The sequence below is a fragment of the Coregonus clupeaformis genome, chromosome 1 (genome assembly GCF_020615455.1).
Source record: "Coregonus clupeaformis isolate EN_2021a chromosome 1, ASM2061545v1, whole genome shotgun sequence".
Classification (NCBI taxonomy): Eukaryota; Metazoa; Chordata; class Actinopteri; order Salmoniformes; family Salmonidae; genus Coregonus; species Coregonus clupeaformis.
The window spans coordinates 59124054-59149842 of NC_059192.1; the positions used below are offsets into that span (position 1 = coordinate 59124054).

The 25789-nt window shown below is 41.0% G+C and overlaps 2 protein-coding genes across 9 annotated transcripts in view; both read left to right on the forward strand.

Moving 5' to 3' along the window:
- LOC121571251 (pleckstrin homology domain-containing family A member 1) overlaps window positions 1–8955 on the forward strand; it is a 34932-nt gene extending 25977 nt beyond the window's left edge. For 2 of the 8 annotated variants that reach the window (XM_041882597.2, XM_041882606.2), the window contains exons 6-12: window positions 55–186; window positions 417–557; window positions 678–746; window positions 1199–1263; window positions 1371–1434; window positions 2908–2997; window positions 7875–8955. In XM_041882597.2, the coding sequence (XP_041738531.1) occupies window positions 55–186; window positions 417–557; window positions 678–746; window positions 1199–1263; window positions 1371–1434; window positions 2908–2997; window positions 7875–8213 (900 nt within the window). In that variant the 3' untranslated portion in view covers window positions 8214–8955. Of the gene's footprint in view, window positions 1–54; window positions 187–416; window positions 558–677; window positions 747–1198; window positions 1264–1370; window positions 1435–2907; window positions 2998–6163; window positions 6235–6852; window positions 7852–7874 lie in introns of those variants that run through there. The other 6 variants (XM_041882614.2, XM_041882624.2, XM_041882641.2 and 3 more) reach the window with 6 other exon arrangements.
- A 5961-nt stretch (window positions 8956–14916) lies between these two features.
- LOC121571283 (serine protease HTRA1A-like) overlaps window positions 14917–25789 on the forward strand; it is a 45171-nt gene continuing 34298 nt past the window's right edge. The window contains exon 1 of the mRNA XM_041882672.2: window positions 14917–15532. Coding sequence (XP_041738606.1) covers window positions 15073–15532 — 460 coding nt within the window. The 5' untranslated portion in view covers window positions 14917–15072. The remainder of the gene's footprint in view (window positions 15533–25789) is intronic.

The window sequence follows — 25789 nt, forward strand, 5'->3', positions numbered from 1 at the left end:
ATCAAGGTCTACTGTACATGTTATGAATGTTTGTCACACTGTTTTCTCTTGCAGGTGCCAAAGTCATGTAATGCCCAACAGAATGTGGAGAACCAGAAAGCTCTTCTGGATATCCTGGGGCCCAAGAAGCAGGTCTCCTACAGGACTGACATCATTGGGGGAGTTCCCATCATCACCCAGACGCAGGTAGCCAAGGCTAGCCGCCCCACCTATCCCTAACCCTAGCTAGTTGCATGTCAATAGAGTTGCAGTTGATAGTTTGAGCATCTACAGACCTTCTTTAGGGGACTATCCAAATAAAGTGGGACTGACTGTGCCATAATGACTTATGTCTACCCCCATAACTCAGCCTGACTAGATATTGCCTTACCTAGTGAGCCTCTTATTAAGTTGTAAATAATATTTCCCTCCAATAGCAGGAAGGGGGCGAGGGCCAGGAGGGTTCGGAGCGAGAGTTGCTGCGGAGGTCGTACAGCCAGCTGCCATACTTTCTGGGCAGGCCGACCCAGGACCGGACGGTCATCAAGTCTGGCTACTGTGTGAAGCAGGGAGCTGTGGTGAGTGTAGTGGACTATGGTTGTGTACAGTGAGGGGCTCTGAGTTTGGGGTCTGGTGGGTGAAAGTATGAGGCCATGAGAATGAGGAAGTCTTATTTTGCGCTCTTTTCTTTTCCCCAGATGAGAAATTGGAAAAGGAGATATTTCTTACTGGAGGATAACACCATGAGTTACTTCAAATCAGATCTGGTAAGTCATTTTCATTAACAAAAAATTACGTACGCACTCACACACACACACTCACAGTGGGTTTGTCCTCTTGTCCTGACACGCTCCACCTCAAGTCCCTGGAATCTTGTGCCACTGCTACACATGTCCTATCATGCCCCTGACTCTGTGCCCTACCCTACACACACACACACTCCACGAAGCACTTCCACGCTTGCCCATATTTTGCACCAGCATGTGTCTATTTGGCATCAACAGTGCCCAAGGACACAGGCTTTCTCCCTTGTCTTCCAAATATACTGTATCAATAAGGTCTTGGAAATTGTTTTTTCTCAACAAAGAGGATTCAAAAAGACTGTGGATCAAGTGTCATACGGATATAGCACACATTATAGCAGTATGTTATACATTTTGGGCTCTTAAAATATAATGTTAATTTTCATTTTCTTGAACCCCTCCCCCTCTCTCTTCAGGAGAAGGAGCCTCTCAGAATGATTCCATTGAAGGAGGTCCACAAAGTTCAGGAGTGCAAACAGAGGTACTGCACAACTCTCAACATTCTCATGGTTGAAGGAAGCCTCTACATCCACATATATCGCATGTAGCCAACTTTGATTTTGATCACTGTTGGCTTTGTATTTCCAGTGACATCATGATGAGGGATAATCTCTTTGAGGTCGTCACCACTTCTAGGACTTTTTACATTCAGGTGAGAAGAGACCAGACATCTTTTTACCAACGCTCTATTACATAATGTCTAAATGAGGGATGGGCAACTTTGATGTGGGTGGGGGCCACAAAAAAATCTGAACTAATGATGAGGGGCCGCAGTGGCCGCTGGCGTACCACCCGGGGGGGCCACAGCCATACACGGGCTGAAATCAGTTGATGATAGGACATAGACAAGTTGTAAATGCAACAAGTACTGATATTGTATCATCTAATAGTACTCACAGCTTTCCAAGAAAACAAAAATGTAAACATGTATGGTCTGTTTACATATATTTTAAAGGCTCTTTATACAGAAAATGTGTATAAAACCCATATAAACTGTATTTATGATTATATAACAATATTTTAGGTTGACAATAATTATATTACACAATTTTTGATATCTCCTGCATAAGTAAAATCAGGATTATGCCTCTACTGCCATTCATTCCAATTAGACTGGTTTGATATTCTCCCTGACTAATATGTCTGCCATTTTCATCCCATTCTGTAATTTTGAGGGTTTATGACATAGCCCCTCTGGTAATTTAATAGAATCTCAGGTAATTACTATAGCTGCTGCCTTGGGCCAATCAGTGTAATTCTGTAAATGCTGGCTCTCTATGGCAAGACGCATCATTTACCCAAAGAATCGGCCCAGTGCTGTCTGAGATATCACGTGTGATGAACGTACGTACGGTGACAGGTCCACAGTCCCCTCCCCGATTTCATCGTGGGGGACAATTAGCAGTTTTACAGCTAATTTCCTGCAATTCTACACATCTTGCCCTAACTTCTGCCATGTTTATATGATATCTGAGTGAGAGTGACTTTTAAAATCATTAATTCGACCATGATTACTGCAAAATGTTTGCTGACATGGGCTAATTCAGTGACTGGCAGGCGCTTTTCATCATGAATTGTGTTCTGAAAGCAGCTCTGCAGAGTGGGCACTAGCTGGCAGAACCACAAAGTCATACAATCTGATTTTAAACCTGCCCCTAACCTTAACCACACGGGTAACCCTAATGCCTAACTTTAAATTAAGAACAAAAAGCTCATTTTTGGCCTATCGAAGGGGATATCGCTCAGTTCTGCCTCCAGGACAAGACTTGTGACAATAAACGTCAACCTGCGACTGTCAGTGACTGACATAACACGAGAAAAACTGCTGATGCACAACCACATTTCGAAATCAAACCTTGTGTATTCTACTATTGTAACTCAACCATAAATTGAGAACCCCAATAATTTGTTTAAAATATTTTGGGAAAATTGATCCGCAAGCCTGCAAAAGCCTGCGGGCAGCCAGTTGCCCATCCCTGGTGTAGATTAATGTCAAGAAATGTCCCCCTTCAGTATATTTATTTCCCTCACCCCTGACTCTCCCCACTTTAATATTTGCCCCTTATCCCCACTCCCTTCCTCCATCCAACTGCCTCATTCTCCCCTGTCTCCTCTTTCCTTGCAGGCTGACAGTCCAGAGGAGATGCACAGCTGGATCAAGGCTGTCTCTGGGGCCATCGTAGCCCAGCGGGGACCTGGGAGATCTGCAGCCACAGTATGTAACCACCCTACAGGCCACTGGGATGACTGCATGCTCTGTCACTTCTGTCCAGTCTCCTGTCTGTCTGGTCCTTAGTGATACTGATCTGTTCTCCATTTGTGTCACGTGTTCATGGCAGCCCAAGCCAAGAGGGATTGTTCAGACACACACCACACACACACAAACAGTGAGGATGCAGGGAGGAGTGAAAGTATGTGTCACATTCTGTACTGACTGCAGAGGGTAGAGGTTGGCATCCTCTCCCAGGTCCCCCTCCTACTGTAGGTGTTTGCCCTCTTTGTGACAGTGGTATTGCATAGACAATCACCACATCAGGGTTTCCGTTAGGAAAATTTGGCACCGGATATTTGACTGGCAGCATTTTCATTTACCGGACATTTGAGAAATTTACCAGACCCATATCCATGGGTGCGTAACCTGATAAGGGCGTCCACCCAGTGTGCTCAAAATGACAGAAATCACTTTTAGATTATGGTAATTCATCTTAACAGAACATGCAACTCGAGGATGCGCGTCCTTCTTACCAAATTCTGATGTGCGTTTGAAGATGTTAGAATAACTGTCCACATTTACTTTTCCTCAGCCAACAAGACGAGTAATGAACAGCAACATCACTAGTCTATGTCAATCTACTATCCCCCATAGTAGAAAAGTGTTCCTATTCTATTGGTCAGCTTGTCATTCTGTGCGAGAAGCCTATTCCAAACAGACTCTGGGACAGTTGTGGGATGATAGTTCCCAAATTCATCCAACCGGTAGCCTAGGCTACATCCAAAACACGTTAAAAAGCGATGAGGCTGATGCACCAGATCAGACCGTTTTAGCTTAAAATGTTGATACTATTATTTCTTCACATTATAAGAGCAGATATGCGCACAAGGCAGTAGGCTACTTGTTGGTTCCATAATGCAGTTAGCAATAAAACACATGCGAGCAGTTTCATGAGACCGAGATGAAAATATCTGTTTGAAAAAGGGGAGATGTCTGATTTCAAATGAAGGAGCTAAGAACATTAACAACTTCATAGTTAAGAACATTCAAAAAATATGGAAGTAAATTAAACGGATTCTACAATAATCAATATCACTCCCTAAACCCCCCCCATTATTTCCATGACAGAATTAAAAAGCAATTTTGAACTGACTAATGTTGATATTTTCAAAATACATGCAACATAAAAGTTTCGTATCATGACATTTTGATCTAAAATCTTTTGGACATCAGAACAATGTTGAGGGAATTCTATTTGAGCCAGAAAATGATACTCATATGAGAGTTAATATATACAAAACCTTGCAGAAAGCCTATCCAACTGACAATCTCTTAGAAGAAATAGAAACTATTGGAACCAAGACCTAGAAAGATCTGAAATTGGCACAAGATGGAGGGAGTGTTGGAACAAAACTAACGAAATTACAGTTAATTAAAATGTATGCTTAATCCAGTATAAACGAATGTACATAATTTATTATACAAGAGACACAATTCACAAATTCTACAGCACAACGGCAGAGTCATGTCTTAAGCGTAAAACTAACACTGACTTGATGGTTCATGCATTCTGGGAGTGCTATAAAGTCCAAAAGTTATGGATGGAGTTAGAAAGTTGGCTGTCAGACGTTTTACAATATAAATGTACTTTTATTCTGTCTGTCTGCATATTTCAAGACATGGCATATGCAGGTGTGGTGAGATACCCAATGGGTTGGAGCGTACTTTTCTCATCAATCATTTTGAAAAATGTTTTGCTTAAACTGGAAATCAAATGATCCTGCATCGTTGGGATGGTGGAAGAATCAAATGCATTATTATTTGAATATTGAAAGGGTGTGGGCGACAGAGAAGGGCAGAGTGGCGCAGTTTAAGGTCATGTGGAATAGAGTATTGCAGGCGCTGGAGATGGAAGCATGTGGGTCTGGGCAGATGTGATGTTGTTGAAGTTTGCGTGCGTCTGTCTTATCTTTTGTCTATGTAGATATTATTTGACAAACAAAATTAAATCATACAAAAAAGAAAGAGGGGAGATCTTTTGGTTGCTGGACAATGAAAGAAAGTTGATTTGAAAGCCAATAGAACATCAGAGAAATAGGCTACTGGTTTCAATGGCATATGAAAGTCTTCCTAAAATAATTGCCTCGTTTGGTCATATTTTGGCTAGGCTACTTTGAAGCAAGGTAAACATGCCTCAAAATATGTAGTAAAACATTCAGTGTTCAAACAGTGAAGTATATGTTTTCAAAATGCGTACTGCCTCCAGATCATTGCAAAGTGGTGTGTGACGCGCTGAAGCTCGCCTACCGTTACATGCACTTGAATGGCGAATGGGAAGTGCGCTTCAATTACCAGTTGAGAAATGGTGGCTATCAAAGCAGTTTTTAACACGCAATTTTATTTAGAATTGTTTCACAATGATTGGGCTTATAAAAGCTAATTTCACTCCAGCAGCAACAGGAGCTGTAGGCTCTGTATTTGTATGCTGTGCATGTACCCATCGACCGATAAGCATGACTGGTCAAATCTATTAACATCAACTGGTATTTTCATCAATTAATAGGCTAAAAAGCATTATTTTGCAATGGGATTTTTTTTGTATCGGCCAAAAGCTGGCTATTACATTTACATTTTAGTCATTTAGCAGACACTCTTATCCAGAGCGACTTACAGTTAGTGAGTGCACACATTTTTCATACTGGCCCCCCGTGGGAATCGAACCCACAACCCTGGCGTTGCAAGCACCATACTCTACCAACTGAGATACAGGAGGCATTCATGCAAATACATTGAAATTGAGTTTCTCACCCAAACCTACCTTACCAAAGGTACCTTCCTTTGATGAATATTACAATGACAAAAAAAGAGGTTACATTACATAAGGTTATGTCCGTCAGAATCCAAAACTTGATTTAAAAATATCAGTATTGCAGTAATTAACTTACACTTTTCAACTTCAATGGCCATAACGTCCAGCTCTGCATCTGAGTTCTCTGCGGGTTGCAGAGCTGTTCGGGAAGCAGACAGAACTGCAGTCTATTACCGGCTAACGGAAACCCTGCTCCACTTTCTTCTCTTTCTTCCACTCCCTCTCCTTTCCCCCTGTACTGTGGGCTAGGCTGGCCCTCCCCAGCCTGCTCTAATCCAGCTGTCCACTGTGTTGTTGCAGATGCGGCAGGCCAGACGGCTGTCAAACCCCTGTATACAGAGGTATACGGCCCGAATCGGGGAGTGCAGCACGTATGTCAGCTCCTGTACCCCAAAGTGCCTTCTCTGTACTGTTGATTTTCACTCACTTTTGTTTTTTTATGTCATGGTGTGGACTGGAGAGTCACCCATCTGCCTCCCTAAAAACCAAACTGTACATGTCCCTCCCTGTGCAGGCTCTAACCCCTCCACCCCTCTGCCCATTCCATAACTCCAACTCCTCCTCTCCTCTACCTCTGCTTCTTTGCTTTTCCTGTCTTCCTCTTCATGCTCTACCTCAGCCCTGGGGTTAGTCCCATAAACTAATTCCCTTGACTTAATGTAGCTTAACCTCCCTGGACCTCTGCAGCTAGTCACTACCTCCCATTCACTCCCACTTCCACACCCACTCACTCCCACTTCTTGCTATTGATAGGCCCTGTTGTCACCATTGTTGAAGATGACACAACTTTTTAAACATCCCTCTTTAACTTTGAAACCCTTACTGTACACACACACACACACACACACACACAAACATTTGCACTCTGTACTAACGCCTCTCTGGTACAGTGATAAAAGCTGTTGCACAGACCTGTTTCCTGTCTCTGTCTATGTCACTTCATATGTTTCTCTGACTCTCCTTGTCTCTCTTTCTCTGTGTGTCTGCAGTCTCCTGCAGATGTGTACCTGTCTTAGATGTCTCACATCCTGCCTGTCTCTAGTTCTACCTCCTGTCCACTGCCTGTATGTGTGTTTACTCTCTCACACACGGTCGACTTGCATAACCCAGTTAACTTGTCATTTTCTAAGCCAAGACAATTTAAAGTCTGAATTAATGTTATCTTTGGGAACTAAACCCTTGTCGTCTTTAACATCAATAACAGTTTAGCTGTTTGTTTTGTGTTCTGCATGTTTGTATGATGACTTCTTCTGTATAAACTAACTGCCCTAGCATACTTGAAGAATCACATAGCCTTTTGTTTACTCACTCATAAGCCGTTGCGGTGTAGGTGTTTCCGTTGCATCATCTGCTTCAAGTCATGCACATACGTTTTGGCAAATGTTCTGTGCCCGGCTGCATGTTTGAATGCATGATACAGAATTATGATGACTTTGGTGATGTTTTACACAACATAGGCTATCAGTTTGAACTATTTTGGGGAAAATTGCTTTTTGAATAGCCAGCAAAGGCAATCAGGAGTTATTTAAGTAACTGTCACTAACTCTTTTTGCTGGGTGAATGGATTGGGTAACCCTCTAATAGGTGCTACTGCGTATGGTCCCCCCCAGTAACAACACCAACCGGTCACTGACATGTTTTTCTTTTTTACTTACTTTATTCCTCACCCCCTCTTGTTTTTTACAGAGAGTGAAATCTGACAGTGAAATACTAACTTAAAAAAAATGAGCACTACCATTTCTACTGCTTGCACTACCACTGCAGTCCTCCCAGCACCCACCCACCACTGCTCTGCTAGCACTTCTACGGTCTGCAACTGCGGCTACTACTACTTCTACTTCTACTTCTACTACTACCGCTGCTGCATCAGCCGTTACACCACAAGTCTGGCACTGATTCTATTCACAACTTGCCATGTTTTCTAAATTAGTATCTCGTCACCACCATTGGTCCCCGTCTGACTGTGATTCTGTGGGACCCCCCCCACACACACCGCTCCTTCCTCTCTCAGCAGGAGCACTGTGGCCGTTCCTCCCCTTCCACATTCTACTGCAGCCAACCGGGGCCCCCCGTCCCTCGCTCGCCCATATCTGCAGTGCCACCCTACCCAAGGTGCCCTGCTGTCACGGGCGGTGCATGCCCGGAGCCTTGCGTGGGACAGCGAGCACTTCATGAGCCTCCTGCCGCGACCCAGCCACGCCCGACTGTCCCTGCAGGAGACACGCCTGTCCAAGTGACCGCCGACACTGCCCTCGAGTCGCCATGGAGACGGCGCAGCAGCTTCGAGCCCTACCCACCTGAACCACCCCTTGACCTGGACGCTGACGACCTGCCGGTCAGCGAAGTCTGACCCCTGAAACCTACCCATGAACTACCCTCAACCTACCCCCACACTACCCTGTAACCTGTCAGAGGGGGTGGGCTACAGAGGAGAGGAGATGCTGTGTGATAATGGGGGAAATGAGAAGAATGCTTTTGAATAAACGAGAGCAGCAGAACAGTGGGCCGCTTGTCTCGTCTCCACCAAACTGACCAGAAGTCATCTGGATGGAAATGGCAGAAAGCAGGCACTGGATTCCAAGCCAAAGTTAGTGGCTGTATAATGTGTCTGACTTCCAACCATCTCAACCCCCCTGTTCGTGAAGCTGTTAATCTACCCCAACTAGTCAACCCTAGTCAGACATTAAAGAGTTGAAGGTCACTCAGACAAAGAGACTGGGGGGTTGCGTTTTCTCCTTGTTTTCATTGTTTGTCATCTACTCAGTGGTCAAGGCCTGTGGACACTCACATGAAGGCCTGGAATCAGTTGTGTGTCTTGTGTGTGTGCAAGGAGGGTGAGATTCACACTGAACTCTACGCCAAAGATTCCCCGCCATTTGCCATTCTTTCCCACCTGTTTCTCTGTTCTTATTTATTTCTTAGGGTTAATTTTGTTTAGAAAACTAAAATGTTTTTTATGTTTAATTAAAATATATACACTGAGTATATAAACATGAGGGACACCTTCCTGATATTGTGTTGCATCCCCTTTTGCCCTCATTTTGCCCTCAGAACAGCCTCAATTCCTACTACCACACCCCATTCAAAGGCACTTAAATATTTTGTCTTGCCCATTCACCCTCTGAATGGCACACATACACAATCCATGTCTCAATTGTCTCAAGGCTTAAAAATCCTTCTTTAACCTGTCTCCTTCCCTTCATCTACACTGACTGTAGTGGATTTAACAGGTGACATCAATAAGGGATCATAGCTTTTACCTAGATTCACCTGGTCAGTCTGTCATGGAAAGAGCAGGTTTTCCTAATGTTTTGTACACTCAGTGTATACCTGCAGCTCATGACTACGTGGACTCACACAGATGAATTCAGCAATTTGTGAGCCTAATATTTTATACCACTCTTTGCCAAGCAAGCTGGTAAATGGATGTTTTAAAGGTCCAATGCAACCTTTCAACGAATTTCTGGGTAACAATTAAGTACCTTCATGTTAAAAAAAGAAACAAAAATAGCTTCTAAGCAAAGTGAGGGGCCTAATTGTCTGAGTGAGGGGCCTAATTGGAAGAGCCTAATGGGAGGGATATGTAACCTGAAAACAATCTGTTATTGGCAGAGGTTTGAAACTCTCTTTGTTATTGGTCTATTAATTTATACCGCCTGGTGATGTCACCAGGCAGGCCAAACTCCATCCCACCAAAACAAGCTGAAATTTCAGGCAGTCTTTTCAGGCAGCTCTTACACTAAAATGGCATTATCATAATCTTCACAATTTCAAAGTATTATTCCAACCTCATAGTGTGGAAATATATGTAAAACACAGTAAGATCATGTTTTTGACTGCACTGGGCCTTTAAAGGCAGCAAGCTATATTCTTTGAATAGTTGTCAAGTAACATAGAAATAATCATACCTGGTCATTTCATACATTCACTCTTGTTGTTATTGAACTAATGGTGTCTTTAGTTTTTACTTTAATGTATGGTGCATGACCAAATTATTATAACATACATTTTCTTTATCTGATTTTAAAACCTACAACAATCTCACTCAATACTCACACCATAGTATTACAGTTAGAAAGTTGTTGGCACACACTGTGGACTGGTACGAGAGGACTGTGCAGTTCTAAACCAAGCCATGTACGTTTGCCTAATCCTAATCCTGCAGGGTACTGTAATGGGGTTTGGATTTGTACCAATAGGACTTCGGTGGGGGAGTGAGTTGAACGGCAGAGCGAGGTGGCTGCATTAAGGGACCAAAGTGAAAAGCAGTTACTTCCAGGGTCAGTGTCTTGCAGAGATGATACTCTTACTGGCCACCAACCTGCTTGACCCCTGACCTCTTCATACCTGTATACTGTATAGTGGCTTCTACCATTTTAGTGACTGCTGCCCTATTTGTTAAGTTATGACAAAATTGACACTGACTGCTGTGTTGTGCGTGTGTGAAAACATGGTTTTCTTTGTTGACAGTTTGTTGGGATTGTGTTTTATTTTGTTATGTTGTAAAATGATGTGTTAAGATGTTTATTTCCGTTTCAACTTCCCTGTGCCTGTATTGCCAGGTAGTGAAGGTTAACCCTACCATACTACTCAAAGGTCTTATTTCAATAGATCTCATTAGTGGTTCTGCAAAACCATATAGCCGCTCAAGTGCCTGCATAAATTCTATTAAAAAACAAAGCTATTGTAATCCATTTTGTCTTGTGTACTAGATTTTAATTGTCGCTATTTATTACGTGGATGACTTGAAATAAACACTTAAATGCTCGTGTTGATTTGAATTATTGCAATTAATTTACATTACATTTTAGTCATTTAGCAGACGCTCTTATCCAGAGCGACTTAGTTAGTGAGTGCATACATTTTCATACTGGCCACCCGTGGGAAACGAACCCACAACCCTGGCGTTGCAAGCGCCATGCTCTACCAACTGAGTTACAGGGGACATGTAGTTCACCAAGTTATGTTGCTACTATGTGACTGTGGCATGCAGGTGCAACTCCTAGCATGAAAAACAAATGTTTTCAATTGGTAAGAAATAGTCATTAATGCCCATGAAATATGCTATCATGTGCATATATCAGTACATTAATCTCTTAATTAGATATAGTATGATCACTTATCTGAGATGGTACAAAACATATCTGGAAAATGTGTTTATCTGAGGGTCGTCTCAACACCAACATTTTTTTTGCAGCTTTGAAAATGGCCACTAGTGGGAATTTACACATAACTGTCAATAACAAAACATCAATTCAGTTCAATCTAGATGAGCAGCGGCTCATGATCTGCTCATCCAACTTTCCCACTGGCCATTTACACATTTTGAAATAAAATCAAGGACTAAATCTAGATGAACCAGACAATTACAAATCGATGAATTCATAAACTGTGTAATGGTTCAACCACTGTTACTCAGCCTAATAGTTAATTGTATGACTACCCTGCCCCCTGGTGGTGAAATGTAAACAGTTCACTTTCTTCCCAGGGTAGAAATGTCACACTACATTTGACTCACTCCTATACAGACTGACCATTTGAAATGGTCAGTTAGGGTCAGCATTATTTGGGTGAGCAGTGTGTGGTATAAGTTGTGTGTGGTCGAAAGGAGGCCCACAGTGACCAATGATGTCATACAGTTGCTTGTGGACAACAGAAACAACATCTGGATAGACTCTGGGCCAGTACAGCTCTCAGCGCCTGGAGTAGCCCAGTCTATCTCAGCCTTTATTGGCCTGCAACAGTGACTTTTGTGGGGCTTCTGAGAGACTAATAAAGCTGCAGTTGGGCCCTAAGAGACCTTTGCATGTACTCATGCAGAATGATACATATCACACCAACAATATGTCTACGTTGAGATTGGTCTTGCGTTGTTTTACTTATTAGGGTGTAACCTAAAGTCTGAATGTGTTTTAATGGGTTGATGTTGGCCCTATAGGTTGCCATGTCATTTTCACAACATTGTGCTCCAAAGCTATACATTCAAATGGCAAGAGTGTTTACAACCAAACCTCATGAACTCCAATGTCAGGTCACTCCCCACTTCTTAGCAATGCAAGACAAAGTGAACTATTATGAAAACAGGACACTCTCCATTGGGATGGAGAAGCATGTTAGACAAGCCCCATCGCACCACTGGGGGCCCTAGGCAACCTCCATCCCAATGCCTGGGCCATGAGCATTGGTCCAACCACCTCATTAAACCATAGTCATTAAAATATCCCTGGCCCATACCAATCATAGTATGTGAGAGCAGTTTATGACCGTGATTCATTGGTCCACTGTTTACTGGATCTTTTACAGCCCACCACAGGCATCTAACGTAACAGAGATTTGTTGTTTGCTACACTATATAAGCCACTAGCTATAACATTGGAATTTCCGCTTTTCACACTAGCAATTGGCCTATATTTCCTCCAATAAGAGCAATTTGTTTCATCTGTAATTTGTGCAACTTCAGAAAACTGTTTGGATTTCTGTTAGAATACCACAAAAAGCAGTTTGCTAATGATCATAGGATCAATATTTGTTGAATTAAAAAGCTTTGAATGTTAGCTCATCCCCACCCAAGTTCCCCTCAAATATTTGTTTCTGTTTTGTTGTTTGGTTCGTTAGTTTCTGACCACACATATGACATAATTAATTAATGAAGAAATTGTGATTTATTTTCTTCTAAGATTGAGCACTAATTATTTTATAAATGGCTTATAACCCACAGCAACCATAAAACCCCTCACACCCTCCCTTGCTGTTGTTTTTGTAGCCTAATTACATGAGTTGAGTAAGTTGCCAAGAGTGACTAGTTCATATAGGGAACAGTAAAAAACAAGCCGTTTAGGGCTGAACATCCAGAATCTCCCTGGCAGAATTATACATGCTTCATGACCTCTCTTATAATCTCTCCCGTTGTAAGGCAGTCTGTATGTATAGCTTCCTATTGATTGGAGAATTATCATATCAAGTTAATCAATGTCATGATGGCCCACACACACACATGAATGGGAATGTATTATTCACTATTTCATTTTCTAAATAGCTAAATAAAAATGGTTATCATCTAAAGGCACATATTTTGATTACTCCATCCATTATAGGTACAGTTCATAAGGAAAGTATTCAGACCCCTTCCCTTTTTCCACATTCTGTTACGTTACAGCCTTATTCTAAAATGGATTAAATACTTATTTTCCACCATAATTTGCAAATAAATTCATTAAAAATCCTACAATGTGATTTTCTGGAATTTTTTTCTCAATTTGTCTGTCATAGTTGACGTGTACCTATGATGAAAATTACAGGCCTCTCTCATCTTTTTAAGTGGGAGAACTTGCACAATTGGTGGCTGACTAAATACTTTTTTTCCCCCACTGTAAATACAAATTCATCATCAATCTACACACAACACCCCATAATGACAAAGCGAAAACAGGTTTTTAGATTATTTTGCAAAATACCTTTTTTACATAAGTATTCAGACCCTTTGCTATGAGACTCTAAATTGAGCTCAGGTGCATCCAGTTTCCATTGATCATCCTTGAGATGTTTCTACAACTTGATTGGAGTCTACCTGTGGTAAATTCAATTGATTGGACATGATTTGGAAAGGCACACACCTGTCTATATAATGTCCCACAGTTGACAGTGCATGTCAGATCAAAAACCAAGCCATGAGGTTGAAGGAATTGTCCGTAGAGCTCCGAGACAGGATTGTGTTGAGGCACAGATCTGGGGAAGGGTACCAAAACATTTCTGCAGCATTGAAGGTCCCGTGTAGCTAAGTTGGTAGTGCATGGCGTTTGCAACGCCAGGGTTGTGGGTTCGTTTCCCACGGGGGGCCAGTATGAAAAAGAAAAAAAAAAAAAAACATGTATGCACTCACTAACTGTAAGTCGCTCTGGATAAGAGCGTCTGCTAAATGACTAAAATGTAAATGTAAATCACAGTGGCTTGGTTTTGGCCTTGGCCGCCCGGCCAAAATGAGCAATCGAGGGAGAAGGGCTTTGGTCAGGGACGTGACCAAGAACCCGATGGTCACTCTGACAGAGCTCTAGAGTTCCTCTGTAGAGAAGGGAGGACCTTCCAGAAGGACAACCATTTCTGCAGCACTCCACCAATCAGGCCTTTATGGTAGAGTGACCAGATGGAAGCCACTCCTCAGTAAAAGGCACATGACAGCCCGCTTGGAGTTTGCCAAAAGGCACCTAAAGGACTCTCAGACCATAAGAAACAAGATTCTCTGGTCTGATGAAACCAAGATTGAACTCTTTGGCCTGAATGCCAAGCGTCATATCTGGAGGAAACCTGGCACCATCCCTTCGGTGAAGCATGGGGGTGGCAGCATCATGCTGTGGGGATGTTTTTCAGCGGCAGGGACTGGGATACTAGTCAGTATCGAGGGAAAGATGAACGGAGCAAAGTACAGAGAGATCCTTGATGAAAACCTCAGGACCTCAGACTGAGGCAAAGGTTCACCTTCCAACAGGAAGACAATGCAGGAGTGGCTTCGGGACAAGTCTCTGAATGTCCTTGAGTGGCCCAGCCAGAGCCCGGACTTGAACTCAATCAAACGTCTCTGGAGAGACCTGAAAATAGCTGAGTAAAGGGTCTGAATACTTATGTAAATGTGATATTTACGTTTTTTTTTTTTTTTTTTTTTTGCAACAATTTATAAAAACCTATTTTTGCTTTGTCATTATGGAGTATCATATGTAGATTGATGAGTGAAAAAAATTGTTTGAGCAATTTTAGAATAAGGCTGTAACGTAACAAAATGTGGAAAAAGTCATGGTGTTTGAATACTTTCCGAATGCATTGTATATTCCAAAAGTGTAGCATATCCCATGTTTAGCCTATATTCCAAAATCGAATTAATTGGAATAGGCCTAAATGCAAAATAAATAAATACCAAAGCTCTTCACTTAGGACGTCACACTCATAAACCAATTGCAATGCGTGTTATTGTCTGGAAAGTGTGCCGGGTCATGTGGAATTGAATAGGCTTTTATAAATGCAGTGCCAGCAAAACAATGCTAAATCGCCTATTGGTGCGCAGTGGAAGTGGAGCTTTACCAAATCCCGCTATATCTACAGCGACTGCTCTGCTCTACACTTTTCAGCTCACATATCCCAAAGCAAGTTTTAGAGTAGCCTTGACACTTTTTGTTTACTTTACAATTTTTTGACAATAGTGCGTTTCACAGTAAACCACCATGTTTTGGTCACTATTGTGCGTAACCGTTTACTTGGCATCCCTACCTGCCGAAGCACAGATCTCTAATAGGTACGTTATCGGCTGTCCTAGTCGTTGTGACAAGGCGATGTGTCCCCGTATGCCAGCGGAGTGCTTAGCAGGACAAATCCTCGACCACTGCAACTGCTGCCCCGTGTGCGCCTCTGGAGAGGGCGAAGCGTGCGGCGGCAATGGGAAGCTTGGAGACCCGGTGTGTGCAGAGGGGTTAGAGTGTTCGGTGTCGGGCGGAGTGGGCTACTCTGCCACGGTCAGAAGAAGAGGGAAGAGCGGTGTTTGCGCCTGCAAAACTACCGACCCTGTATGTGGCAGCGACGGTGTATCGTATCGTAACATCTGCGAGCTCAAGAGAGTCAGCAACCGGGCGCTGAAACTTCAGCAGCCACCTGTTCTGTTCATTCAACGGGGAGTTTGTGGAAAAGGTAAATGATTTATTAGGCATATTCTTCCCATTCCACCACTTGAATGTGCTAATTGTGTATGTGTCTCATCATTCCTCATGGTGGGTTCCTAACTTTAAATCAATGCTAGTACAACTCAACTTTAGGCGCAAATACATTGCCTTCAGAAAGTATTTATACCCCTTGACATTTACATTTACATTTAAGTCATTTAGCAGACGCTCTTATCCAGAGCGACTTACAAATTGGTGCATTCAATTTAGGATAGCCAGTGGGACAACCACATCTTGATCACAGTAAGTACACTTCTTGACTTATTCCACATTTTGTTGTGTTGCAGCCTGAATTCAAAATGTGTTTTTTTTCAACATCTACACACAATACCCCATAATGACAAAGTGAAAACATGTTTTTAGAAATGTTTGCAAATGTATTGAAAATGAAATACAGAAATATCTCATTTACATAAGTATTCACACCCCTGAGTTAATACTTTGTACAGGCACTTTTGGCGGTGATTACAGCTGTGAGTCTTTTTGGGTAAGTCTCTAAGAGCTTTACACACCAGGATAGTACAATATTTGCCCATTATTCTTTTTAAAATCCTTCAAGACTGTCAAGTAGATTGTTGATCATTGCTAGACAGCCATTTTCAAGTCTTGCCATACATTTTCAAGCTGATTTAAGTAAAAACTGTAACTAGGCCACTCAGGAACATTCAATGTCGTCTTGGTAAGCAACTCCAGTGTAGATTTGGCCTTGTTTTAGGTTATTGTTCTGCTGAAAGGTGAATTGGTCTCCCAGTGTCTGTTGGAAAGCAGACTGAACCAGTTTTTCCTTTTGGATTTTGCCTGTGCTTATAGCTGTATTCGGTTTCTTTTTATCAAAAAAAAAAACTCCCTAATCCTTGCCGATAACAAGCATACCCATAACATGATGCAGCCACCACCATGCTTGAAAATATGAAGACTCAGTGATGTGTTGTATTGGATTTGCCCCAAACATAACGATTTATATTCAGGTCAAAAAGTTAATTCCTTTGACACATTTTTTTGCAGTATTACTTAAGTGCCTTGTTGCAAACAGGATGCATGTTTTGGAATATTATTGTGCTGTACAGGCTTCCTTATTTGCACTCTGTCATTTAGGTTAGTGTTGTGGAGTAACTACGATGTTATTTATCCATCCTCAGTTTTCTTATATCACAACCATTAAACTCTATAACTGTTTTATGGTGAAATTCATGAGCGGTTTCCTTCCTCTCCGGCAACTGAGTTAGGAAGGATGCCTGTATCTTTGTAGTGACTGGGTGTATTGATACATCATCTAAAGCCTAATTAATAACTTCACCATGCTCAAAGGGATATTCAGCATCTGCTTTTTTTATTTTTACGTACTGTATCTACCAACCGGTGTCTGTCTTTGCGAGGCATTGAAAAACCTCCCTGGTATTTGTGGTTGAATCTGTCCTTGAAATTCACTACTCGATTGAGGGACCATATAGATCATTGTACTGTATGTGTGGGGTACAAAGATAGGGTGTCATTAATAAATCATGCTAACCACTATTATTGAACACAGAACGAGTCCATGCAACTTATTATGCAATTTGTTAAGCACATTATTACTCCTGAACTTATTTAGGCTTGCCATAACAAAGGGGTTGAATACTTATTGACTCAAGACATTTCAGCTTTACATTTTGTATTAATTTCAAAAAATGTGTAATAACACAATTCCACTTTGACATTATGGGCATTGTGTGTATCAGTGACACAACATCTCAATTTAATACATTTTGAAATTCAGGCTGTAACACAACAAAATGTGGGAAAAAGTAAAGTGGTGTGAATACTTTCTGAAGGCACTGTATCCCATCCAATTGATGATTAACACGAAAATCCCATTTATGCGCACCCGGGGGGCTGGTTATCAAGTAAGGATTCATCCTTGCTCATTTTTGTATTCATACATCTTCATCAGACAGGAGTATCCCACTGGGCACACCACGTCATTTCAGCATGGAAATTAGGGTAATATTTGGTTGAGACATTGATCAATGAGATTTCAACCTATTCACCCACTCAAAAAGACAGACAGAAGTTTGTTGAATTCCCAATTTATTATCACTATGCTTTCAACCATGTAAAAGCACAACCAAATTCCAATGGAAAAACAATGTCAGATTTTTGGTTTAGTTGTCATCTAAATGTGTTATCACTGCACTTTCAACCATTTAATAGCACAACAAAGTTCAAATGGGAATACAATGTAAGATATTTTGTATTTATACAACAATTTAATGTGTTATCACTGCTTCATCTAATAGCACAACCAAATGACCTGGATTGCAGTTGAGATTAGGCTACATTAAAAGTACATAGTGCAAGTGATCAATGCTGTTCGAGATTCTGCACAGATTATTATAGCAATTGTGAAGATCTCCATGGACCTGCGACCTTTGCATGCTATCTTGAACATGCACGCTTTCTATTATTCCATAAGAAGAGATTGATAGTTATACTACAGTAGGCTAGCCTCAAAATGTGGCCATGGATGTGTTACTCATTTGAAGGTTGAATAAATACTGTTAGGCCTAGTTTGTAAGTTAGCCTTAACTTTAGGCTATTAACTGTATTACAAAAGTAATATTGTGTTTGGTTGACAACGCAACCAAATATTAACATTTAATGCTTGGATAAGCCACTGGCTTAATCCTATTCTTTAACTTTTATTTTTGATTTAGTTGGAGATGTGAATCCAACATATTATTTGTTAACTTGTCGACAAGTTAATAGACTATTTACTGTATTGCAAAAGTGATAGTGAATTGTGTTTGGTTCTCAACGCAACCAAATATCAACATTTGAAGGAAATGTATATTTTGTGCCACTGACTTAGTCTGGCTTTAAATCCAGTTGGTCTACAAATGAATTATTGATACTTACTGTATGTTGGATTCACGTGTCCATCTCAACCAAGAACCAAAGTTAAAGAATAGGAAAACATTTAATCGAACTTTATTTAAAGTGCATTTAAAGTTTGATTTGATTTAGACCTATTCTTTAACTTAGATGTTTGGTTGAGATGGAGAAGTGAATCCAACATATCAATTATTAATTTGTAGACAAACTGGAATCCAAGCCAGAGTAAGTCAGTGGCACAGATGGAATTATCCAAGCTGAAGATACATCTCCTTCAAATGTTAATATTTGCTTACGTTGACAACCAAACACAATTCAATATCCTGTTTGTCTTCAAATTGATAATTAATATGTTGGATTCACATCTCCATCTCAACCAAACATCTAAGTTAAAGAATAGGACTAAATAAAATCTAATCAAACTTGAAATGCACTTTAAATAAAGTTTGATTTGATTTATTCCTCTTCTTTAACTTAGATTTTTGGTTGAGATGGAGGCGTGAATCCAACACATTAATGATTAACTTGAAGATTACTTTTGAAATCAACCGAAGCTTGAAAACCTAGGCTGCCTATATGTATTGTCTATTTTTAGTTGAACCCTGGGTTGAATTGAAACAATAGCTGTTGATGACGTTGCAAATGCTATACAGGCCTAAATAGTATCGTTGTTGATATATTGTATGACTTATAAAGTATGGTTACATTTAATTTGCTCTGTTAAACCAACCCTATTCAATGACTTTGATAGCAACAGTGAATATATTTAGTTATTAAGAGATCTGTCAATAATCGTTCTCATGATACCACATTGGTAGTAGTCAGTGACAAACATCAAAGCTGGGCTTGGTTAAAACCCTGGATGGGAGACCAAATGAATAGCTGTAGATAGATCAACTCTCCAGTAGGAGGTGCTGCCCAGACTATCGTTTTTTTTTCTGATAGTGGCTATAACGTTTAGCATCTGACGTTGTTTCAAAAGCACAAATTCAACATATTTTTTACAAGGTTTGTCTATGTTGAAAATTGGTTACAATGAATACATAATCCTGTGGTTGAAATGTCACCCTCAAAACAAGAATTGATTACTTTTTTCAAATCCAATGTACAGTGCAGAAAGTATTCACACCCCTTTACTTTTTCCACATCTTGTTGTGTTACAGTCTGAATTTGAAATGGTTTAAATTTAGATTTTATGTCACTGATCTATACACAATACCCCATAATGTCAGAGTGAAATTTTGTTTGTAGAAGTAAAAATGTGCTTAACAAATTGCATAATAAGTTGCATGGACTCATTCCGTGTTCAATAATAGTTGTTAACATGATTTTTTTAATGACACCCTATCTTTGTACCCCACACATACAGTACAATTATCGTATCTGTAAGGTCCTTCAATCGAGTAGTGAATTTCAAGCACAGATTCAACCACAAAGACCAGGTAGGTTTTTCAATGCCTCGCAAAGATACAGTATGTAAAAATAAAGAAAGGCAGACGCTGAATATCCCTTTGAGCATGGTGAAGTTATTAATTAGGCTTTAGATGATGTATCAATATACCCAGTCGCTTCAAATAGACAGGCGTCCTTCCTAACTCAGTTACCGGAGAGGAAGGAAACTGCTCAGGGATGTCACCATGAGGCCAATGGTGATTTTAAAACAGTTACAGAGTTTAATTGTTGTGATATTAGAAAACTGAGGATGGATTAACAACATTGTATTTCCTCCACAATACTAACCTAAATGACAGAGTGAAAAGAAGGAAGCCTCTACAGAATAAAAATATTCCAAAACATGCATCCTGTTTGCAACAAGGCACTTAAGTAATACTGCAAAAAATGTGGCAAAGAAGCAAAGTTTTTGTCTTGAATACAAAGTGTTATGTTTGGGGCAAATCTATCACAAGACATCACTGAGTACCACTCTTCATATTTTCAAGCATGGCGGTGGATGCATCATATTATGGGTATGCTTGTCATCGGCAAGGACTAGGGAGTTTTTTAGGATGAAAAGAAACCGAATACAGCTATAAGCACAGGCAAAATCCTAGAGGAAAGGTTCAGTCTGCTTTCCAACAGACACTGGGAGACAAATTCACCTTTCAGCCGACAATAACCTAAAACACAAGGCCAAATCTACACTGGAGTTGCTTACCAAGGCGACATTGAATGTTCCTGAGTGGCCTAGTTACAGTTTTGACTTAAATCAGCTTGAATATTTATGGCAAGATTAGAAAATGGCTGTCTAGCAATGATCAACAATCAAATTAACAATCGCCGCCAAAGGTGCGTCTACATTTTCAATACATTTGCAAAAATGTCAAAAACTGGTTTCACTTTGTCATTATGTGGTAGTGTGTTAATGGGTGAGAAAATATATATTTCATCAATTTTGAATTCAAGCTGTAACACAACAAAATGTGGAATAAGTCAATGGGTATGATTATTTTCAGAAGGCACTGTATTTTCCACTTAGATTCAAAGTCACAAAATATTGACGAATTACGTTGAAACAACGTTGATTCGACCAGTAGATTGTGGGATGTGACAGTCTGTGGTGGGGATTCGGGAACAACATCCAGATGTGGCAGCTGCTAGTGTATTCCCAGGGGCAGAAACCTAATTATTTATGTGTCCTTTGACAGCAAAACAAAGGCTACCATTGCATTGCTTTGGTTTTAGTTTTTGTTAAGTCACTCATGAAAAGCAGACTGTATTAGTTTTGCTTGGTCGAACTGAGTCACTATTAACTTGTTATAAACAGTATGGCTGGATCAGCTCAGGTATGCATATAGTAGTCAGACTAGTCTGTCTTTGGGTCACATGGGAATAACCCTCAAAATTATTTTGTCTAAAGTAGCATCATTATTGCAATAGGTCATTGTTGCTGACTTTACCATGTAGTAGCCTATATTTATTTATATGATTAGATTAGAAAACATTATTGTCCATTAAGTTACACAGAATGGAAAATTGTCTTTGGCACTCTCGCTTACATTTAAAGGATAAAACAGACATAAAACATACACATTACACACATTGAGCGTTTACCTCACGTCAGTTCATCAGAATCTTATTTAGGATTGTCACTGTGGAGGGGATAAAGAATTTCTTAAAGGTCTAATGCAAATAATTTCTGGGTAACAATTATGTATCTTACTGTGATTGTTTTCAATTAAAAATAGCTTCTCAGCAAAGGGCAATTTCTAAAGCAAGAATTTTGCTGTTATTTGCAGAGAGGTTTGGAACTCTCTTTCTTATTGGTGACTCCCGAGTGGCGCAGTGGTCTAAGGCACTGCATCGCAGTGCTAGCTGTGCCACTAGAGATCCTGGTTCGAGTCCAGGCTCTGTCGCAGCCGGCCGCGACCGGGAGACCCATGGGCGGCGCAGAATTGGTCCAGCGTCGTCCAAGGTAGGGGAGGGTTTGGCCGGCAGGGATGTGGGTTCGTTTCCCACGGGGGGCCAGTATAAAAAAACAAACAAAAAAACATGTATGCATTCACTAACTGTAAGTCGCTCTGGATAAGAGCGTCTGCTAAATGACTAAAATGTAAAATGTAAATGTAATGTCACCATGGAAGGCCACAACTCCAACCCACCAAAACAGGCTGAAATTTCAGGGCTTTTCAAACAGCTTTTCCACTTAAAGGGCATTTCAAGAACTTTGAAAGTTTCTTCAATTGCAGTTGCAAAAACCATCAAGCGCTATGATGAAACTGGCTCTCATGAGGACCACCACAGGAAAGGAAGACCCAGAGTTACTCCTGCTGCAGAGGAGAAGTTCATTAGTGTTAACTGCACCTCAGATTGCAGACCAAATAAATGCTTCACAGAGTTTAAGTAACAGACACATCTCAACATCAACTGTTCAGAGGAGACTGCGTGAATCAGGCCTTCATGGTCGAATTGCTGCAAAGAAACCACTACTAAAGGACACCAATAAGAAGAAGAGACTTGCTTGGGCCAAGAAACATGAGCAATGGACATTAGACTGGTGGAAATCTGTCCTTTGGTCTGATGAGTCCAAATTTGAGATTTTTGTTTCCAACTGCCGTGTCTTTGTGAGATGCAGAGTAGGTGAACAGATGATCTCCGCATGCGTGGTTCCCACCGTGAAGCATGGAGGAGGAGGTGTGATGGTGTGGGGGTGCTTTGCTGGTGACACTGTCTGTGATTTATTTAGAATTCAAGCACTCTTAACCAGCATAGCTACCACAGCATTCTGCAGCGATAAGCCATCCCATCTGGTTTGCGCTTAGTGGGACTATCATTTGTTTTTCAACAGGACAATGACCCAAAAATACACCTCCAGGCTGTGTAGGGCTATTTGACCAAGGAGAGTGATGGAGTGCTGCATCAGATGACCTGGCCTCCACAATCACTCGACCTCAACCCAATTGAGCTGTTTTGGGATTAGTTGGACCGCAGAGTGAAGGAAAAGCAGCCAACAAGTGCTCAGCATATGTGGGAACTCCTTCAAGACTGTTGGAAAAGCATTCCTCATGAAGCTGGTTGAGAGAATGCTGAGAGTGTGCAAAGCTGTCATCAAGGCAAAGGGTGGTTACTTTGAAGAATCTCAAATATAAAATATATTTTGATTTGTTTAACACTTTTTTGGTTACTACATGATTCCATATGTGTTATTTCATAGTTTTGATGTCTTCACTATTATTCTAAAATGTAGAAAATAGTAAAAATAAATAAAAACCCTTGAGTGAGTAGGTGTGTCCAAACTTTTGACTGGTACTGTATAAAACAGGAACATTACGTTTTTGACTGCACTGGGCCTTTAAGGCCATTCTTCTGTGCAAGTGGCACCTTTAGTCTCTGACCGGACGGAAGCATTTGGAAGGATGCATGCAGCTTGTGGGTGTTGTCGTTGAAGACCTGGATTGCTTTCCTTGTGAAGTTCTGTGTGTACAGTTTTTGGAGTTGTGGCTGTTCGCTGCTGACTATTTTGCTGGTCTGATTGACAACTTGTGCCAGTTTACTCCTGTTCCTTACTGAGATGTTCCCATACCAGGAGGAGATGTTGAAGGTAAGAACACTCTCGGTCAGTGATCTGTACACCATGGTCAGTGTGTGTTTGCTTGCATTAAAACTTCTTAGCTCCTTAGTAGGAAAATACTACTTTTGTATGGACTCCACTCTGTGAGACCTCAGTTTCAGCCAGTGCAGCTGAGCTGCAATCTGAGATGCTTGTAATCAGAATCAGTGGGACTCAACATAAACCAGAGCGTCTATCCATCTCAGGCATGTTTTTGTTATGAAATATCATAACATTAACAATTTGTGGCAACCTTTTAAGGGGTTGCTATTTCCCTCCTCAATGCTAGAGCATTGTGTCATATAGCCTAGTGAATTATCATGGCTCATTCATGTGATCTGTTCAGGGCTGGCCCCAGGCATAAGTAACATTTAAAAATATATATATTTTAGGAACTCAGTCTGGGTCTCAACTTACTGTTTAGAGTTATAATAGTAGAATACACAAGGTGCACCTGTAGCAGAATCCACCTCTAGGCAAGGAAACGTTCACTGCGCCAGCTGCTGTGTGTGTGCTCTTGTGTGTGCTCGTGCTCAGTACATATCACAGTTTTTGTTTTGAAACAATGCTTCATTGTCAGACAGTTAATGTAACTGTACAGTATGTGCATGACAGCAGGCTATCTACAGTATTTTGAATGTCTCCATGTGTATACCTTTTCAAATATGAGGACACACAAGGCAGGCCAAAGCTATGTCAGAGAGTGTCTCCTCAGTGATTGAGCAAACATTTGGGATGCAAATACTTGATCCAGCTCTTCTCCAGCTCCAGTCAGCCTAAGAAAGCATAGTGCAGCTCTGTGCCAAGCTACATGAAGGCCCCTGGCCAAGTAAAGAGAGGCTACGGATCACTGGCCTCACTTAAAGCAAACACATGAAATTACACTTGGTACATGATGTCATTTGCATCTGGTTTCTGAAGTTGTCGATTATGCAAGTTGTTTGAGCTGGCACAGGATTTAGATCAAATGTTGCTGTCCCGTGGGCCGCTCTTGTGTTTTCTTAAATAACTCATTTGGTCACAGAATGGCATATATGACCTGCAGAAACTAGTTTTGGATTTATTGGTATTTTACAAGAGGTAAGATTAATATAAATGTTGACTTTAGGATGTTGAGAACAACCTTTTCATTCATTTCATTTCAATTCACACCCAAAGGAACAGCAACATTATGCATATCTCTGGTGAGTGATTGGGGCTTGCTGCTTTTATAATAATAATATAATATAATAATAATAATAAATAATAATAATATGCCATTTAGCAGACGCTTTTATCCAAAGCGACTTACAGTCATGCGTGCATACATTTTTGTGTATGGGTGGTCCCGGGGATCGAACCCACTACCTTGGCGTTACAAGCGCCGTGCTCTACCAGCTGAGCTACAGAGGACCACAACAATGGCAAGCTCTGTTGATGTGCTTTCAAATCAAATCAAAGTTAATTGGTCGCGTACAATGGAGAATGTGAATTGTCTTTGATTATGCTTGGTGGGTCATGTACAGTATGCTGATCGTGCACATATTTCCTCCCAGCCTTCTCGTCTCTGCCGCCCTTTATTTTTTATTTTTTTAAAAAAATTTTAGGGGGTAGATCAGCTTTAATATTGCAGATAGATTGTAACTTCCATCAATGTAATTGTCTGCATCACTTCCAATCCCCCATAACATACTGTACCACTGGTGGAAAAATTTGCATATTTTCTTTATGCGGAGTCTAGAATATTCTCATGAAAATCTGTCGCCAATTGGATGGAAACCAAGCTTATTTGTCTTTCTCTCTCTCCCTCCCCCTTCCTCTGCTTTATCATTCTCTATATTTCTTTCCCCATTCCTTTCCCAGTCTCTGATCAAATATAAGGCACATTCCCAGACCTTAGGTCACTACCCAGTCCTCTAGACTATACCCTTTCTATTTTTGCACTTTCAGTTCATCAGTAAGGGTCTAGGCCCTAGGGACAGTGACCAGGATTTGAATTGGGATTGGGCTTTCCTGTGTATGTTCATAGAGCTCAGTGAATATGTTTCCTTTGACTTAGGGACTCTGTCAACGGCTTAGTGAGTGTGTATTCAGTGCAGCCAATGCATTTGCTGCACCACTGCCTCGCAGCAAGGGACGTGAATTACAGTGATACTGCAGAGGGAATGCAACCCCACTGACACTGCAACCCAATCCCTCTGCCCGTAGGATGGGGATAAGGAAGAGCAGCTTCCTTATGGAAAAACTCATAAAGTAGTAATAGTGTGGACAGGCAGGCAGACCGGTGTGTGTTGGGGAGTGCTTGATACAAGAATGAGGTTTGGTTTC